This window comes from Panicum virgatum, chromosome 4K (assembly GCF_016808335.1).
Source record: "Panicum virgatum strain AP13 chromosome 4K, P.virgatum_v5, whole genome shotgun sequence".
Lineage (NCBI taxonomy): Eukaryota > Viridiplantae > Streptophyta > Magnoliopsida > Poales > Poaceae > Panicum > Panicum virgatum.
The window spans coordinates 15,063,234-15,082,752 of NC_053139.1; the positions used below are offsets into that span (position 1 = coordinate 15,063,234).

General features: G+C 45.4%; 2 protein-coding genes across 2 annotated transcripts in view; both read right to left on the bottom strand.

The window, feature by feature from the left end:
* Window positions 1–10,508: 10,508 nt before the first annotated feature.
* Window positions 10,509–15,171, bottom strand: LOC120703292 (protein HOMOLOG OF MAMMALIAN LYST-INTERACTING PROTEIN 5-like). The gene is made up of 7 exons (XM_039987317.1): window positions 14,803–15,171; window positions 14,610–14,710; window positions 13,229–13,338; window positions 13,059–13,134; window positions 12,648–12,785; window positions 11,865–11,936; window positions 10,509–11,756 (listed from the first exon to the last, which is right to left on the bottom strand). Exons 1-7 carry the CDS (start codon window positions 14,894–14,896, stop codon window positions 10,920–10,922), a joined length of 1,428 nt encoding a protein of 475 aa, XP_039843251.1. The 5' UTR covers window positions 14,897–15,171; the 3' UTR covers window positions 10,509–10,919.
* The window catches only part of LOC120703291 (trigger factor-like protein TIG, Chloroplastic), a 32,317-nt gene continuing 25,705 nt past the window's right edge, over window positions 12,908–19,519 (bottom strand). Inside the window, exon 14 of the transcript XR_005686861.1 lies at window positions 12,908–12,951. The gene's annotated coding sequence lies outside the window, so the exon portion shown is untranslated. The remainder of the gene's footprint in view (window positions 12,952–19,519) is intronic.

Consider the following 19,519-nt stretch of genomic DNA (forward strand, 5'->3'; position numbering starts at 1 on the left):
CAGTCATTGCATCTCCGCCGTCCGTTGTGATCCTAGGGCGACATCACCACTACCAGTCGAATTGACGGTTAAAGGTAGCAGCCGCAGCTAAGGGCAAGTAGTTTGGTATCGTCTAATAGAAAGTCTCATGCATGACACGTTAATTTTGAGACGACTTATTAGACAACTTATACAATAAATTATCTTATAGATTATCTCATAGAAACTCTTTAATTCCTTAATTTGTGTAAATAAAAAAGGAATATTGTAAGTTGCATGGCAACTAAAGCTTATACAATTGTGGTCTAGTTGTTTCATAGTCCTAAAATTTAGCTTATGAGGTGGTTGTCTCACGAAACAACAACCTCATTCTCTCACATCGCTCTCTCTCCTCCACATCACCAAAAATCTTACGTGGCATTGTATGAGACGAGCTATGAAACCACTTACATGTAGCAATGTACTTGCCCTAAGCCTGGGCATTCGGTCAGACCGAACTGAATCAATCGGTTCTTCAGTTTTTTTTCCAAATTTTGGTTAGCAAGAAACAGGACATTCAAAAAATTTTGAGACCGCGCTATTCGGTTTCGGGTATTTGTTCAGTCTCGGTTTTTAACCGAACGGACCGAACATCATACAAATTCAAACCTAAAAAATCACAAAATCGATGAACAACAGAACAAAAATCATAAGAAAATCCATCCTTGTAAACCGAATTGGGTTTGGAGCTGATTTATATGTGTAGGTTCTTCAGTACTAGGCTGGGCTTGAATTTTTTAGTGGACCGCTTTCATAAATCTCAGCCTATTCGGTTTATTTGGGTAACCGAGGTCTGAAACCGAATTACCTGACTAGATTTCGGTTACCTTGAACTTGAGACCCAATTAAAAGCATCTCCAATAGTTTTTAGTATTTTCTCCTCAAATCTTGTTGTTTGCCAATGTAGCAGAAGTGTCCAAATTAAACCGGCTTAAGTGCGCTAACTATCATCTTAATGGTTAATTAAGTTACCACGTACTTAAAACGGTGTAATCCGGTCGTCTGACAGGTTAAGGATTGAAAAACACTGGAAGTCTCGCATGAAGATGAGCACAGATGATTACAAGCAGACAACAGTTCTCAAAGTTAATTTACAAAGCAGAGCTTTACAAAATGAGTTTTAAACAAATTATCAGAGTTCAACATGCGGCGGAATTTAAATAGAAGTTTAGTTTGAAAACAATGATAACTACGAAAGCATGAGGATGTCACATCGAGCTCACCGGTGTGAATCCTGGTTAGCTCCAACCAGCAACAAATACCTGAAAACATGATAACAACAAACCCTGAGTATACTAATACTCAGCAAGACTTACCCGACTATGGGTATACTTAGCCCATTATCTAGACATGCAAAACTTTTTGGCTCTGGAGTTTATTTGCTGAAAAGCTACTAAAAATTGGATCCTTACTTTCAATATTTTAGCTCAATTTAAGTTTATCAGGTACCAACTAGATTTGCCTGAACATCTAGAGCACGCATGGTTGATCGCATTATCTTTTCAGAAAACCATAGACATCTCATATGCTCACCTTTCCTTTCTTATCTCAAACCTTTACTACGATGTGACAAAGTGACCAAGGTTCTCTTAACCGAGAGAGACGGCGAATCGATCCGATTTAACCTTGCAAGGTGGACCTAATTCACACGACACGTGCAGCCACGCCGGACCACATATGTCAACTGTTCCCATCATTACCCCGACATCTGAACTAGGCCTACCAAAACCCGGGTGAATGAGCCCCTCACAGCGAACTCCCAGAGAACCCGAAGGCGACATACATTCCATCACCCGCCATCATCCCACTCCTGGAGTAGCAGGTCGCAGTTCAAAGTATCATTGCAAATCAGGTAATTAGCTTACCAGTTTTGACTACCTCCTACTTCCGGCATGTGGTTAGTACTGTTCAAACTCGGTCAACACTGCCAACAACGGTACGGTCCTCAATAGACATAGGCGGAGCCTTACTTTCCATCCATTCCATATCCATAACCAAAATCATCTCTGCCTGGTCTCTATTTCTCTTTCCTCATTGATTCATTCTCAAGTACTTTGCCAGAAGTAACAAGGACCTATAACTCACGAGTGACTGGAATCACTCGACTTCTACCGAGTCCTAATTAAGCATTGCAATACTAACGACCTGCACACTAGTAGAGCGATGGAGGAAACCTAGTGATCATGCATCTAAGGTTCCAATCAACTCCTAGAAATGTAAATGCACAATATTTATATAGTAAACATTGAATACTAAAATTAGTGGTTATGCTCCGAGGCTTGCCTGGGATAACACTGAGTCAGTGTTAGTACTGTCAAGGTCTTAGGCCCTTCCGACCTTGGGTTGGGTCTTCGATTGCTTCAGCTGGTCCTTCTCTCTTCAGGATGCGTCCATCCAACACCGTCTTGTGGTTCGGTTCTGTCAGCACGTGCTCCACTTCCACGCGTTGTATATCTAGAGTACCTAAATGAGATGCACCAAGGCGGATGTTTGAATGCATGGAAGTGCAATAGATGATACAGTAAAAAGGGCAAGCAGGGCAGGCACAAAGTCACGCTTGCATGGGCACGAACCTGATGCAATACAATGCGATACGATTAAGAAGAAAAACATGACTGGACAATTATTTATCGAGTGGATACAACAACCAAGCTCAAAAGGCAACAGAGTTGGTGCTACAAAACAAGAGTTCATTCAATTTATTTTAGTCTGAAGTATTTCCTACCCAAAAAGCATTACTAGCTTGCTTAGAAAAGGCAAAGTAAAAATATAAAGCAAGAAAGAGCAATTAGGATAATTTATTTAACTAACAAGATATATCGAACCAAACGATATAAAAGTAACCTACATCTAGCCTTTAAAAGAGTTAACAAAACTTATGCGAGGTCAACATGAGTTACTGAGATTAAACCTATAGGAAAGAATTACCTAGCAACCATTATAACAGAAAAACTATGGCTAGCAACTAAACAAAAGCAGATACAAGACTTGCAGCCTTAACTTGTAACCAAAATTTACCAGCATGATGAGTTATTGATAAGGCATGCAACAATATTTTGCCAACATTTATTGACAACAGAAAAACATTTAATTTAGCCTTCACAAGACAACTGAACAAAAAAACATATTTACAAATACACACATAACTTTTGGATTTGAAATTTTTACAATAAACTAAGCATGCAAAGAGTAAGATACTGCATAAATTTCATGATTTTTGGACATCCAAAACTACAAATTATTAAATAAACAAGTGTAAACAAGCATTAACCATGATTAAATCAATACATCATAGAAACATTAACCAAACAGCAAGTTTAGTATTTTTCTTAAGTACTACATGCCAAAACAAAGCTAACCCAACTGGTTTTACATCTCTACGATTTTTCTACTATTTACTATGCATTTTCAAAGCTTGCAACCACTTAAACTAACATTTAAACTAGAGTAAAAACTATTTAGAAACTGAAGATCAACCAGTAAGGAAAGTTGTAGATCTTAGAACAAGGAATCCAACAAATTTAATTTGCATTTTTCTGATTTTTTAATGATTTATTATCGATTTTACAAATTCACTATTTTTGCAACTAAAAAGGAAACAAACTTTCACGAATAGACCCCTCAAAAGATTTGGGGAATCATAGAAATGCCCCTGGCTGGAGCCAGGAACAGAGGAGGCGGCGGTGGCCGTGTTTCCGGCAGCGGCGGTCGCCGGCGGCGAGGGGCCAGGGGCGGAGGAGCACAAGGAAGTGGAGAGGGACCTCAGGCGGCGTTCGGGTGGAGCCGGGGCGGACGGAGGCGGGACGGCCATAGAGATCTGCTCCAGGTGGCGGCGGCGGGTGGCGGCGGCGCCGCTCCGATGAGGGGAAGGCGGCAGGGCTTGACTGGTGAGGTTCGCCGCAGCTTGGTGAAGATCGTGGGAGGCTTGGTTTGGGTCGATTCGGCTCGGAGGAGGGGGTTCACCGTGCAGGGCTCGGCGGCGACGTCCGCGGTGACGGTGGGCGGCGTTCCGGCGTGCACAGCATGGGTCAGGAGGGGTGAGGTGGCGCGCAAGGTGGCGGGGGTGGGGGCGAGGCTAGAGAGGGGCTTGGCTAGGGTTGGGGACGACCGGGGATGGGTGCTCCGCGGCGGGGCGGCTCGGGCTCGACTCAGCTCGAGCTCGAGGTAGGAGAAGGGAGGGGGAAATGGACAGGGACGGCGCGGGGAGTGGATAAGAGCGGCGCGCGGAGGGCGAGGATCGCTGGCGCGCACGACACGTGGAGAAGGCTCGCCGATGGCCACAGTCGCCGGTTTGGGCGTCGCGGCGACACAGTGAAGAACAGGGAGGAACAGTTATCGATTTTGACCGATTTTGACTCGACTTTGACCGGTTGAAACTCAAAATTTCATATAAGAACTTGAAATTTGGCCAAAATAAAAGTTGTAGAGGAATAGAAAATCTACAACTTTTGTTTTGGGCAAAAGTTGATTCGAGACCCGGATCAGGGAGAAAAATGTAGGCGAACACGGCTAACTCGATGTTTACCACGCGAACTTGATTAATGCTAATGACAAGGTTAAACTCCTAATTAGCAAAATAAGCTCATTATTAGTGCTCTTTTTAACACTGGGGTGTTACAGCCAACTCCCCAAATAGGTATGGGCAGGCAAAAAAGAGTCCATCTCAAATAGTTTCCCATTTTTACTTCAAAAAATGAGAAGTTGTTCTAAAAATAAGAAGTTGTGGCCCCATAAGGATAATTCCACAGAAAAACGCCGCGGGGGAGGGGAGATCGAGAGGAAAGAAGTGGTGCTTATTTTTACACACAAGGAATGTCAATTTGTCAATTGTTAGAAGATGGAGAACTAGAATGGGGAACTATTGGAGAATATTTTTTCCTTTTTCTAAAAAAAAGGATGGGGAAGAGAGATAGGGAACTGTTGGAGATGCTCAACTAAAACTTTTAATTTCTATCACTTCGGTTTCGGTTTCGGTTTCAGGTATTTCCGTTCGGTTTCCGATCCTCGGTTAATTTTGCCTAGACGGAGCCGCAACACTTTCTGGCTGAACAAACGGCGTTCTTGTTGGGCCGAGGCCCAGCTCGGGCTGGGCACGAAAAATCGAGAACCGAGGACTGAACCGAAAAAACCAAAAACCAGAGCCGAACCGAACCGAAACCGAAAAGTTCGATTCCATTCCGAAGTAGTCGGTTCAGTTTGGTTTTTTGGTCGGTTAACCGAAGAACCGACCAGATCATACATTTAGCCCATGAAGCAATGAATCTGGCCCAAGGCCCAAAAGAAAACCCTAACATGAAGTGCCCCACCCGTCCCGTACCCCCACCCGACCAAGCGACAACCCGAGAGCCCGCCGCCCCGCCTGAGTGCCCGCCGCCCCGCCCACCCTGCCCTGACCCCCGAGATGGCGACCGGCTAGGCCCCGAGGCGGCGGCGGCACCCAGCTCCCCCTCCCCTGCGCGGCGACACCTACTTCCCCCTTCGCCAGCGCCCGGCCGCCGTCTCCTTCCCTTCCTCCCTGCCGCTCCTTCCCTTCCTCTCCTCTCGGTGCAGCGGCGACGGAACAACCGCGCTGCCGAGGTGGTGGCGGAGCGACGGCGCAGCGGCCGCTAGAGGGCGCGGCGGTCATGGATCAACGGCTTAGCGGCAGCGGAACGATGGTGCGCAGCCGCGGGTGGACGCGGCGGCGGCGGATCGACGGTGCGGCGGCTAGGGGAGGGCGCGGCGGCGGCAGATCGACGGCGCGACAGCCATGGGAGGGTGTGGCGGAGGCGGATCCATGGTGCGGCCGTGGGAGCGACGGAGCGTGTAGCAGCCCATCTCGCCGACGAAAGTTTTTCTTCTCTCATTCTTTTTTCGTTCTTTGTTTAGTAATAAATCTCGGTTAGTTCGGTTAGAACCGGAATCGAACGGGAATCGAACCGAACTAACCAAAACCGAATTTCCTCGGTTCCCATTCCTGAGAAGAACCCTCGCCGACGAAAGTTTTTCTTCTCTCATTCTTTTTTCGTTCTTTGTTTAGTAATAAATCTCGGTTAGTTCGGTTAGAACCGGAATCGAACGGGAATCGAACCGAACTAACCAAAACCGAATTTCCTCGGTTCCCATTCCTGAGAAGAACCGATCAGTTCCTATTTTTTAGGAACCGAATTTCTGTGGGAACCGAAGAACAGTTCGGTTCTAACCGAATGCCAAGGCCTAGGCCCAGCATCTCATATTCTTTTTCGAAAAATAAAAAAAGCTTTATGTCGGATAATCTTATTCCTAAGCTTGTTGGTTTGGTCCCTTTCAAACAAAGTGGAGTCATGGAAATTGGAAAAGATGGGAAACGTTGGCAGCCACTTCTGATCACTCACACGTCCTCCTAGAGCAGCACATGGCCTATGACGGGCTGACGGCTCACTTACTTTCTTATCGTTTTTTAATACAATTTTTACTGCAAATATATTTAATCTAATAATTTCTTTTAGATTAAATTTTAAGTCTCGTTTGAACTATGAAAAATCTTCTTTATTAAAATGAAATGTTCTCAAAATTTCTAAAATAAAAGGAAAAAGACTTTCCACTATCCTCAACTAAGAACAGGAAAGAAGAGAGCGAGCGTATCCTCTAAATTGATTATGCTCAAATCAGCCCTTCCTAGAGTTCCTCGGGTAATGTCTATCCCAATAAATACAAAACTTGGGGTGCCCATGCATAGTCTATTGTTTAGTTGGAGAGCGAAGTATGATGGAATGGTTCTATTCTTATTTTTTAGGATTGGAGGGATATGATAACAAAATTTTTGGATCCGTCATCCTCTGTTTGAGTCCCGCTTATTAGGTCATCTTCCTCGAGCTTCTACTTGCGCGCCTCACATCCCGCTGCCCGTCCTCGCCACCGGGGCAGGTTCCGGTCCATCGCGCCACTGCGATGCCATCTCTCGAGCCCTCCGCCCCAGTCGTCGCCCTACCGGGGGGGGGGGGGTCGCCCCATAGTCGCCGACCAGGACCTCCGCCCCAATGTCCGTCGTGCCGTCGATCCCCAGGTCTGCCGCCACTCCAGACCTCCGCCTCGGGTCCGTCTATCCATCGCGCCGTTGAGGTCCTCCGCCGGGGGTTCACCGTGCCACTGTCGCCCAAAGCCACCGCCTCCGGCCTCGGCGACTCAATCTGCAAGGGGGCCGGAGCGGAGCGCCCCTAAATGCAACCCGCCGATCCTCCTGTGGTAGAGCAGGTTTTGGGGTCGAACCGCTCCCTCGAAATGGCTGCCCCGCCAGACCCACGGGTAGCCAGGGGCCGACCCCATTCGCACTGCTACATGTATCGCCCAACAAATAATTAAACATTCAGCTGCACGTATCGCCCATCGTCACATGTTGCAGGCTAGCTGCTGCTGAGTGCTAATCTCCACATGTATCGCCCATCGTCTACACGTTGCAGACTAGCTGCTGCTAAGTGCTGATCTCTCATGTGCCAACAAAGCAGCCAACAAATAAAACGAGCTTTGCATCATATTTGTCCAAAGACTAAACAAGCAAGCAATAAAATAGAAAAAAATCTCTAGACATTGCTTTCACCTTCATACATGGATTTGTATATTTAATGATTAAACATAGAAGATGAACAAAATAAAAAATATCCAAAAAGAGATTGGAGCTGAATACTGAAAAGAGGTAGACAGTACAAACTTTATAAAGCTATACAAACTTTATAAAGCTACTCTCTTAGACATTCAAGGTCAGCATAGATTGCAGAATAAATTGAAGTACAGGGACAACATCTTGGTGGAAAGATTTGCTCAAACTGTTGGACTCTTACAAACAGAAGATGGCTCAAGTCTCTGTCAAGAATGGAAGCACGGTTGTATACTAGGGACCTGTTGGACCGCTGTGGAATGGAACTGGAATCTTCCCAGGAGCTCATACAAACTTCACTAGCAAGAACTGTTGATTGTTGACAATGCACATCTTGACATCTAGAAAATATCAAAATTAAATGTACCTCACCTGTAAGACCAGCCATACCTGCCAGAGAAACAATGATCAGTACTTAAGCAAATAACAAGCCATCATAAATCGCAATCAGCAATTCTGCGCAATGATCAGGATTTCATCTTTGTAACAGAAGAGAAAGCAGCGTGCAGATGTAAAAGAATAAAGTGACAAGGCTGAACACTGATAGATTACCTAATTGCAGTTTCATGTATTATCTTTGGGCATTATCAAGTCATTGATAGATGACATACTGAACTCTGTATTTTTACCTTCCGCCCTGAACCAATCCTGAGTGCAAATGAGTGCTTCTACTGTCTCAGGCAGTAAGCTGCTACGAAAATCATTGATTATTTTTTTACTAGTGCTGAAAGCTGATTCAGAAGCCACAGAAGATGCTGGAATGGCCAACAGATCCCTTGCTATACATGCAAGAGTGGGATACTTGACTGCATTACCCATCCACCACTTCAAGATGTCAAATTCTGAAGAACGCGGAACTGGGTTCTCCTCCAAATATCTATCCAGTTCTGTTGTCTTCTGTGACTGAAGATCATGACTAAGCTGCCTATCCCAAGCTGCCCATGGATCCGTCTTCATGGAAGGCATTTCATGATTGTTGGATCCCAAGTGGCCCATAGATGGAATTAAGCATAGAACAATATTCCTGAAGTAGTTTTCAGTAGAATTAAGCATAGAACTTTTATATCATCTGTGTCACAATGTAAAACATATTGTCATCAACGTCTTGGAAAACTAAATTCGGTCCAATTCAAGGCATGTATCTTTTAATTGAAGAGTGTACTAGTTCAGAAGATTAGCTGAGTCCACAACAGTTCACAACAGTTTGATTTCGATCTGAGTTCTGCATTGGTTGGGTAGGTGTTGAAATTTGGAATGTAATTAGTTCATTGTTTGTTAAGGTATTGAAATTTGGAAAGTCTAATTGTTTGTTTGTGTAACTAATAATGCTGTACTACTACAAATTAGAGCGCTTAATTAATCCAGCTCTGCAACCGTTGATCATTATTATACCTCGAGGAGGAGGTTGCGAGGGAACTGCTTGACGGAGAGCACGTCGGCGACGATGGTGTCGGGGCGGAGCTTGTGGAAGGGGATGGCGCGGACGACGGCCTCCGTGGACAGGATGGAGCTGCAGATGAGCAGCACGTCCGGCTGCTCCTCGCAGAGCGCGTCGACACTCGTGAAGAAGCAGATCCCGCGGCCGGCGCAGTAGTCGGAGTTGGCTTCTTCGGCTTCACCACGACCTTCTTCTCCGGCGCCTTGCGCTAGGTCCCGGCGGCGGCGGCCGCGGTCTTCTTCGGCTTGGCTGTGGCCGCGCTCTTCTTCGGCTTCGCGGCGGCCTTGGCCGGCTTGACCGCGATGGTCTTGGCGGCTGCGGACTTGGCTTGGGAGCCTCCTTCTTGGCTGCGTCGGAGTCGCGCCGGGAGGACGGAGGGAGCGGCGGTGCTGGGTCGACCCCATGGTCGATTGGGGTCGATTGGCATCACAACCCTAACGCCCTCTTTTGTTTAGGGGTGAACCGCTTCGGCCCATGGGCTCTGGAACGGGTCGGAGCGACTTCACGAGAGGGTCGAACCGATCCCCTTTCAGGTTGATCGGCGACCAAGCCGTCCACCCCTCGTGCGTTGTGCCGCACTGCCCAATCTCTGTATGTTGTGAGTGACGCTATCGAAGTGGGACAGCTCGGTTCGCCCAATTTTGCGGGATCGAGCCGGCCTGCATCTGGAGCGAATATTCACTCCTTATTAGAACGGCCCCATCCCCACGCTCACAAACCAAACATAGAATGGAACAGCTACGTTTCATTCCGCTCCTCAACCAAACACTACCTAACAAAAGCGCTGATGCTCTGCGGTTCCAGGCTAGAACGCTAAGCTAGCTGTTTCAGTGAGAGAGTCGCTTTACAGAAATCATAGCAACGGTGTAATATATTTATATAACTGGCAAAAAACAAGCAAACATCTGCAGACCAAGGTTATGCATTGCCACGAGAAGCATGCATACAGCATGCCCTCTGCTGCAAGCCTGCAACATTGCTTGTTCGGTAATGAACCTTACAAGATCAAACATTATCATCATCCAGCACGGATCCCAGGTCTCGGCAATCCTCTTTCGATGCTCAGACCAAAACGACAGTGGTAAAGGTTTATATTTCATGGTAACAGAAGATTTCCTCCCTTTGCCTTAGAATATAAGCATTTCTAGATTTGGTCAAAATCAAATCTGTCTAATTTTAACTATAAATAATAAATAATTTATAAAAAATTATAAGATAAAAATAATATTACTAGATTAGTTATGAAAGAAATTATTATAATATATAATTTTTTATATTTAAAATAATTCATTCATAAAAATATTGATGATTAAATTTAAACAAATTTGATTTTGACCAAACCTAGAAATACTTATATTTTAGGATAGTGGGAGTACATCTGTTGCCCAAGATCATTCTTCCTATGCAACACTGGGAATGGGAGAAAATTGTTTTCGAAGATAACTAGGAACAGAGTAATCTATTTAAGACCTCTAACATTTTCAAATAGATACAACATGGCGACGACCGCATGGCAAGCCACAATAGAGGAATACACGCACAGCATCAACCATCCATACCAAAAAAAAATATCAAAGAATACCTCAAGAATATGTAACTGGACACAATGGGTTACAAAGCCTTACCACAAAACTCCGATAACTAATAATTCAATTTTACAAGGTTTCCTTAAAATAGCATTATTGCTTCAAAAGCCCACACGGAACGGCTCCGTTATTATCTGCTAGATTTGTGTGCTTGCCCCCTGTATCTTGTATGTATGCAGCCTGGCAAACATCTCCATCTGGTGGTATACCAATCTTGTATATGTACAGAAGATGCTTTTGAGAAAGAGCACAGCAGCCAAAAAAGCTAATGAGTTTCAGCAGAAGGGTTTGTCAAAAGATCCAGTGCACGTTTAAGGTGATCCACGGCAACAGACACGTCGTCGAATGCAAGAGCGCCAACTGCAAATCTTGCTGACTTATGCGCCTCAGCAATCTTCTCGACTGCTGGCTGGTAACTGCTATCATACTTATATTGACTAGCTAGCGGCGCAGCTGGAGGAGTAACTTGGGGTGTAGAGTCTGCAGTAGAGTGGTAATGTGTGGGAGCGGAGGGATTCGACGCGGGAGTCTGTGCTGTAGCTGCAGGACCATCACTTGCAGGATAGAATGAAGATTGATGTGTCGGGACAGAAGGCGACGTGCTGTCTTGGAAACTTGGATATGACTGAAAATTAGGGTAGTTGTATGGGGCAGCTGGAGCTTCAGTGGAGTAGTAGTTTTGCGAGGTGTGCTGAGGTTCAATTGTGTAGGGTGGGGGTTGGTATGTCTGAGGATAGGCCGAAACATCTGGTTTATCATTGCTATGAGGATTGTAGCTACCATTGGAAGGATAGTCTGTCCTGGTGTAAGGGGGTGGGGAAAAATTAGATGGTGGTTTGTGGACCTCATTGGTAGGGTAGTCTGGGCTCGTGTAGTGGGGAGATGAATGGTTGGGGGGTGGCTTGTGGAAATCAGAAGGGTACTCTGTTGCTTGGTATGAGGGAGAGGAATAAGATTGAGATGGAGAAGGATGCTGGGAATGTGAGGGTGGTGGGGGTGAATAGGGTGACTGGGTAGAGGGATTATCATTGAACTCTGTACTTTGTCGATGCACAATATTTCCTGGCTGCACAGTGGAAAAGCTATCCCGCCTACTAAATTCCTGTGCAGACAAAGATAAATCAAGATAATTATACTTTGTTCAAATAAACCATCTAACCAAGCAAAAGATAATGTGAGTTGCAATTACTAAAAAAAGGTTGGAAATAACCTTGTCTACAGGTGGAGATGGTGCTTCAGTCCCATGCTGCATACTGTTGAAGGACTGGTTTCGCCCCATATCCTGATAATGGGAACAAACAATACAAATGATTGAGAACATGAGTTTCAAACCTGCACAAAATATGGAAGCATAGCTGGTATCTACTGTCCAGTTCAAGGTATTTTAAAGCTTAAAGAACATGCTAAAGCATTAAAGAAAGGTTAGAGAAATCCTACCTGACTGTAAGTTATAACTTAAGTTCTATAAACAAAGAAAAAGATTCTTCCTGCTGTGGGTTCATTTGAAACTGGAAGCATAGAAGTAAAGGAACTCTCCAGAATCTACAGTTGATCATCAATTCAGAATTTTGGCAAAATATATTTTTGGAAATGAGATGTACGTCGGATGGATAATTAACATCTATGATGTGAGGGACATTGTTCTTAAGACGGTAAGGCATCCTTTGGCACCATGGGTGCGCCTTATCGCCTAGGTGGCACCTAGGCAACAAGGTGTAACTAGGCCCTTTGTGGCACCTTGGGTATGCCTTGTCGCCTAGGCAACACCTTAAGAACAGTGGTGAGGGACTGATAAATAGACGTGATCTAACATGCTAAATTTTAGAAACTTTAAACAAGGAGACTAGTATTGGTGTTAGCACCATGGAAGAAAATTGAACTCCTATGATAGAAAAAAAAAGGAGGCAATTTCACACTAATAAGAATGAGAAACATTGAAAGGTCATTATGAAACTACTGCTTGGGAGTTGTGAGTCAGGAATAGGATAATTACCTGCGAAATTGTGGTGGTACTGAAAAGTGCTTCATCTTTATCCCCACCAGGAGGACCAGGTTCGGGCTTCCGTCCTTCTTTGATAGCTTTCCTTATGTCAGCAGCCTTCCAGATAGCATATTTCTGCTTCTGCTCAATCTACTCAAGGCACAATATAAATGTAAAATAAAACATGGATTCATACAGATATATTTGCTGAACCTTCAGCATAGGTCAAAAAGTTTATATAGTAATTTATAAAACATAAACTAACAGCCACTAAATACAACAACAACATAGCCTTTTTTCCCAAGCAAGTTGGGGTAGGCTAGAGATGAAACCCGAAAGAAATAAGTTCAAGGTTCAGGCACAATGTTATAACTCCAGTGACTCCAGTGGTAAATGTTATAGACAGTAACATAGTAAGCTTACATCAGGTTGAAGCTCGCCAAACTGGTTAAGAATCTCGAAGAAGATGCTTGCAGCATAGAAGGTTTTAGCAGTGTTTCTGCAAAATTAATTTGGCATGCATTAGTGAGATTCTGTAAACAGATGATACCATAATGATGGGAGCAAAATGAGAATTTTGCGAAGTTTGATACATGTCAGCTCGTCCAGCACGGTCCTGTTTATCTGCTTTAGCGAAGACATTTAATGCAAATCCCTCCACATGAAGGTGGTCGTCCGGTCCCAGAGTCAAGGTTTTCTTGTCCTGGAGGATAAGAGAACATATTTAGGAGTGGAAAATAATTCAGAGAACATATCTAGGGTGTGAATGAAATAATTCTGTAGTTATATAAACTCAGAAAGCTGTGTTTTATGGAGAGCATACAGAAGACAGACAATTAAATCAATATAAGTGATTTTAGTCTAAAAGCCCAGCATGTGTGACTAAGGCCACCACTTAATGAACAGAAACCTTATCAGAAACAAAGGTTGGGGCAACTGCTGAATTCACTGTTGCAATCATTTATAACAAAGAACACAAATTCCTAGGTCAACTAGTGTCTAGGCATAAACATCTTGGGACACAAAAACATAATTACAAACAACCAAAACCTACTTTAGAAGTACAAATATACTGGCCATATGCATGCCAATGCGACATTGAAGTTAGTGTTTCCCTCATCACACAGAAAAAGCTATCTAAATTGGTCGACAATATTTCCTCAAGGTATTATCGAGAGCATGAAAGAAACATGGGATATGATAATCTGTCCAACTTTACACCATCTGTTTGCTAGAACTCAGATGTTATTACGGGACTACATAGATTTTTCCTTTCAATTCATCAAATGCTAAGCGAAGCCATGCAGCTAAATTGGTTTGTATCCATATCCTTCTTGCAAGCAGTTGTCAAAATGGGACATAGCAGTTTCTACTCACAAACTAAACAAACTCAAAAAGAAAAACAATAAAACAAGATACATTCCAATCTCCAAACCACAAGAGATCATCTGGATCTAGTGGTGGCGTAATCGTAAATATGATCCCATAAGATAAACAATGAAGGGCATTTGTGGTTTAAAATTTTTGTTTAGCATTGCTGAGTGTTTGTAAAAAATTACTACTTCCGACTTTCTAAAAGAATTTGCACCGCGTGTGTGCTAGTTAGTCCATGGTTGCACCACATCACGTTAACACTATGGCGAGTAGTGGCTTCTCCGCAAATTGTTACACAACATGCTGCCAAGTGAAGCTCAGCAATTCTGCAATCGGCCCTGTCACCTAAACACTAGAAGTCATCGGGCATAAACTCCCACTTAAGTAGCACCCTCAATACATATATTGTTTTGGTTCAGCAATTCAAACAGAATCTATAAAGTCAGAGACGTTTTACTAACGCAGACATCATCCAAATAATACTTTTTCTAGCTGCTGCCACAAGTGTATTAATCAATAGATCTAAAACGAAAAATTAACCACTACAGCTCCTTAGTCCAACTGAACAACAGAAAAGGAGAGCCGGATTTAAGCACAGACCTTCTCGAGCTGGTTCATGAGGGAGATAAGGAGGGAGTTGGTGGTCTTGGTGCGCTCCTTCTGCGGGATCCTCAGCCCCTTCTCCATCCCGTAGAGCCGACCTGCCCAAACCCGCACCGAATCCAAATCGAGTCAAAAACCCTACCCAATCGGCTGCGATTTCGAAGGGACCGAGGGAGGAGCGCGCTCTCACAGTAGTAGGCGACGAGGGGCTCGTGCTTCTGCAGCTCGTCGGCGCGCTGCAGGTAGGGCAGCAGCCCCTTGGCGGGCTCCGCGTCGCTCCCCATCGAGGCGGGAGGTGCCGAGGCGCGGTCGCCCGCCCGGATGCCGAGGCGCCGATCGCCGGGGGTGGGATGGAGGCCGCGGCGGTGGCGACGGGCGGCGGGAGCTTGTGGATCGGGAGGCGGCGGATTGGTTTCGGTTTGATTTGGGTGAGGAGTCGTTGCAGGGCAGGGCAGGGCAGCTGCTTCGTCGGGAAGGAAACGGAGGGGGGAGCGGAGAAGTTTCCGATCGTGGGGGGCAATTTTCCTCTGAGGGACCTGGTGACAGCTCTCGGCCGTCCGATCCCACGATGAACGGTCCGCGCGAGACGGCGATAAAATAGAACCGCCCCCCCCCCCCCCCCCCCCCCCCCCCCCCCCCCCCCCCCCCCCACTGTTTGTTTATTTGTCCTGCAGCGTTTGAACCGCGGTGCGCCGATTGCATGTACACGTCATTGCCCCTCGGCGTTCGGATCTAATCTTTGAGAAATTCTTTACGCCAATCTCACGATCATTTTTAACACTTTGCAAGCTCGTAACGGCAAGTGTATTGCTACATGATAGCGGTTTTGTAATTTGTCTTATGCAATTTCACGTAAGATTTTTTGTGACGTCGGAGAAAGAGAATAAAGTAGTTATTTTGTGATACAACCATCTTATAAACTAAATTTAAAGACTATGGAACCATCCATCATCATGTACGAGATGTTATTATAATACTATTCGAAAGATTTATTTTTTTTCATTCCACAAACTATTGTGTCGGTTGCCTATTAATAAAATAATAAGCTGTCTAAAGATAAGATGTCACTATATGAGACTGTATTTAGACAGCTCCAATGTAAGTTTGAATTAATGTTCGGTACAAATGGCTGTAGCTGTGACTGCAGCTGTGAGCTTTGCGCTAGAGTAATTAAAAGATGGTAGCTATGCAGTTGCAGTCGTTCAGAACATTGTAAATTGATTGTATTTACCCTGGTGTCTTAATCAGCCCTGAGTCGTATTCAAGGTTCCAAATGCTTGTACCTTCTATTTATTCAATAATATATCATTTTAAATTTTCTAGATAAATAATTGTTATCCATCCGTTTCAAATTATAAGTCATTCTAGGAATCTTGGAGAGTCAAACCATCTCAAAGTTTGACCAAAATTATAGAGAAAAATATAAAGATTTATGATATCAAATAGGTGCACTATGAAAATATAGCTAACAAAGAATCTAATAATACTTAATTAGTATCATAAATGTTATTATCTTGTCATATAAATTTGGTCAAACTTGAAAAACTTTGACTCTCCAAGATTCTTGGAATGACTTATAATTTGAAACGGAGGGAGTATTATACATCTAAATATATAATATGTCTAAATATATAGTATAAACTATGCATTTAAAAACTAAAACAAGTTTAACTTTAAAAGGAAAGAATAAAATATAAGATGGGGATTGACTTGACTCGGTCTTTTAAGATCACACTTTGACATTCAAATTTTCAAATACATCCAGAGCACCAAATTTGAAGCAAAGACTTTTTAAATGGATAAATTAAATAAATAAATATTACGAAGTATGAATCTTAATGCATGACCTTTTTCCTTAGTGACGTGAAGATATTGTCCCACTACTCGGCAGCAAGTCACGTAAAATAAAATTGTAACCGGTAGGTCTCAACTTGTCACGCGAGCGCTTGGGGGGATTCTTAAAAATCAACTGATGTCTTACAGTCAATTTTTCCAAAAGAGTGAAAAAAAAATGATGACTAGTACTAGGTTTGTAAAACTAAAAATGAGTGAGAAAAATAAGGATCTTAGATTATGGGCTGGGCGCCCGATCGGTGGGCGAGAGGATCACGTGGGCCGCTTCAGTTTAGGCCGGCCCGTTAAGTTCTGTTTGGCGGGGCGTCACAATCGTTGTGTTTTGGCGTCGGCCTACGAGAGAGGATGGACATGGACACATGGTCCCGGACTCACTGCTGACTTTGCTGAGTGGTGAGCGGTGACAGTGACCGATTCGGCATGACGACGATGGACAGACGATTACTGTCGATGTCATGCTGTAATAATAAGTCAGGTAATAATTGTAACCTTTACGCCTCATCTCCGCTTTTCCTGACGACCCACACCACCTCCCTTTCACTTTCCCCGGATCGTCCTCTCCTGTGGGCTGTGGCAGTGGCGGTGGCGGTGGCGGTGGCAGCGCCGCCGTACTCCCGCGGAAACCAAACCCTTGGCCGAAGCAAAGCCGCACCCGCCAGCAGCTCGGCCGAATCCAGAGCGCGCGTGGACGGCAGCGTTGCAGGCGACCGGTTGACAATGACAACACACGCAAGGGCGACGTGCGGCGGCAGGCGGTCGCTGCCAAGCGAAAAGGCAGCTCAGCTCGGCACGTCGGCACCGGACTCTACTACTCTAGCAGAGCTAGAGCCGAAACCGAGGCGGCAAAGGACGCGCGCCGTGCGCGGAGTCGGGCCAGCAGCTGGCGGCCGGCTCTCCCCTGTTCCTGCCACTGCCGCCGCGGGCGAGCCGCGACGCTGGCACGGGCACGCACGATTGGAGTGGAGCGGGGCTTTGGGTCGGGCCGTCCGGCAGGGCGGGGCGAGAAGCCTGCGGCAGCACGTGGACGGGCATGTGCGCCTCCGCCCCCTTCCTCCCCCGCGGGCCCCGCCACGCGCTCCCCGCTCTCGTCGAGTCGTCGTCCTCCCGTTCGTTCCTTCCCCACGAGCCGCGCGCAAGAGGACAAAAGCGGGGCCCGGGGTACCCCTCCGCCGCCGCTCACGCGCACCACCACCACCACCACCACCACCACCTGTCCACACAACACATCCTTCTCTTTCGTCTCTCCCGTTTCCACGCTGGCCCGCCGGCCGGGGAACAGGGCGGTGAAATTGTAAAAGCGCCAGTCGGGGTCGAGCCCTCTCGCCGCCGGCGCTGCGCGGCTCGGGACGGGACGGGACGGGACGGCGACACCTGCGCCGTTCCCACGCTGCTCCGATGCGCCGCCTAGACCTTCGCAGCACTGCCCGGCGGTGATCCCCTTTTCGATCCACGGCTAGGCACCCGGCTGCGCGATTAAAGAACAAAGTGCACGCACAAGATAGAAGAAAAGCCTACCGCCGATCTGAATCTGATCACCCGGCCCGGATTCTTTTTACCTACGCGAGCAGCACCGTGACGACAGCTGTTCTCCTCCTCCTTTTCAAATATTTTGCCCGGCGCTCCCCTCTCCAGTGCTCCCCGTTCGAGAGAAAAATGCGTGGCTCTTCCTCTTTCCGCACCAAGGATGTCTGCTCTTGTTTCTCCGAGCTCAGGCGCTCAGCTGACCGCGGCGTGTTCTCGGAGACCTCGGCCAGGAGCCCTGGACATTGCATCATTGCGTTGCGTGCACTGAGGGAAAAAAAGGTGATGAAAATTGTTGGAGAATGATTGTGTTCTGAGTGCTTACTATAATCCTACGATCATTTGTAGCTACATGCTACAATTTGGCTTTTTTTCACGCTGCCGGCGACCGAAAACACACCTACTTCGTGTAGCTGATGCCACTACGTGCTGGTAAGAGTGCCACCGTAGGCAGGTAAGATGGATGGGCCGGTTGAGAAAGCTCGAGAAGAAAGGAACATGACTGCTGCAAGAAAAAAAAAGATAGAAATATTAAGTACAACTTTCCAATCGGTAGATTACCATCCTACTAGTTCATAGTCATGCATTGAGGACAACTTTATTAGCCATATCAAACCATCCACAATTAGCCCACATGTTTCTCCTTTCCTCCTCCTAACAACTGTGGTGTCCCTTCACAGCTCTTCTGCCGCATCACCACACACCTTTTTTTAGGACGTGACGGTGCCTCCTTGTATGGGAGAAGATGTCCTAAGCTCCTTGCATGTCCCAGTTGCGCCTCCACTGCTGCTGGTTTCATGGGAGGGAGCACAAAACAGCACAAAAGACCCATCCTTGCCAAACATGAACAACGAAGGCTCAATGCCTTGACCTCGCTTCTGGCTAGACGGGAGAGATATGGTCCGGGTGCGTGTTGACAATTGACAAATTCCATTTGTCGAAGCAGAGATTAAAATATTTCTGATCACAAGAAGAACATGATACATGACTCGATATGCTATAGGGAAAGCGATCACGAAATACATGCTCCACGTGGAAAAGGAAAGGCCATAATTTAAGATGAGTAGAGTCAGAGTTACTTACAAAACGTAGTTATAATTTATAAAGTAAAACTCTCCATTTTTCATCAACATTTAGGTACTTTATATTAAAAGTATGTCTAGCCGGTAAAATATCCATATCTATGTTCGTAATGATCTCATACAGTATTGCTTTTGAACATACAAATAATATGTATAATTTTTTAAAATAACAATCAACGTTTAATCTTTAGATATTTTACAGAAATAAATTACTCTTACCATCATAAATTATAGTTTGAAAATAACCTAAATTATTTAAAACGGAGGAAGGGAATGTGAGTTGCACGTACATTCTTGAACACAAGCTATACTTGTACTGAGCAATTAGTCGAGCCAGTGCCCTTGAAAAATGAGCAAAGGATGGCTTGACCAACCTGACCAAATCACCAAGGACACGGGGGGCACTGGTGCAGGCTGGCTGGGCAGCTACAAAAATGTCAAAAATCTTCC

Excerpts from the sequence above, each read along its gene's own strand:
- LOC120703292 (XM_039987317.1), bottom strand. The coding sequence starts at position 14,896 with ATGGGGAGCGACGCGGAGCCCGCCAAGGGGCTGCTGCCCTACCTGCAG. Across the intron at positions 14,711-14,802 it reads GCCCCTCGTCGCCTACTACT|GTCGGCTCTACGGGATGGAG; the intron begins GTGAGAGCGCGC and ends GGGTTTGGGCAG. Across the intron at positions 13,339-14,609 it reads TCATGAACCAGCTCGAGAAG|GACAAGAAAACCTTGACTCT; the intron begins GTCTGTGCTTAA and ends CTTATCCTCCAG.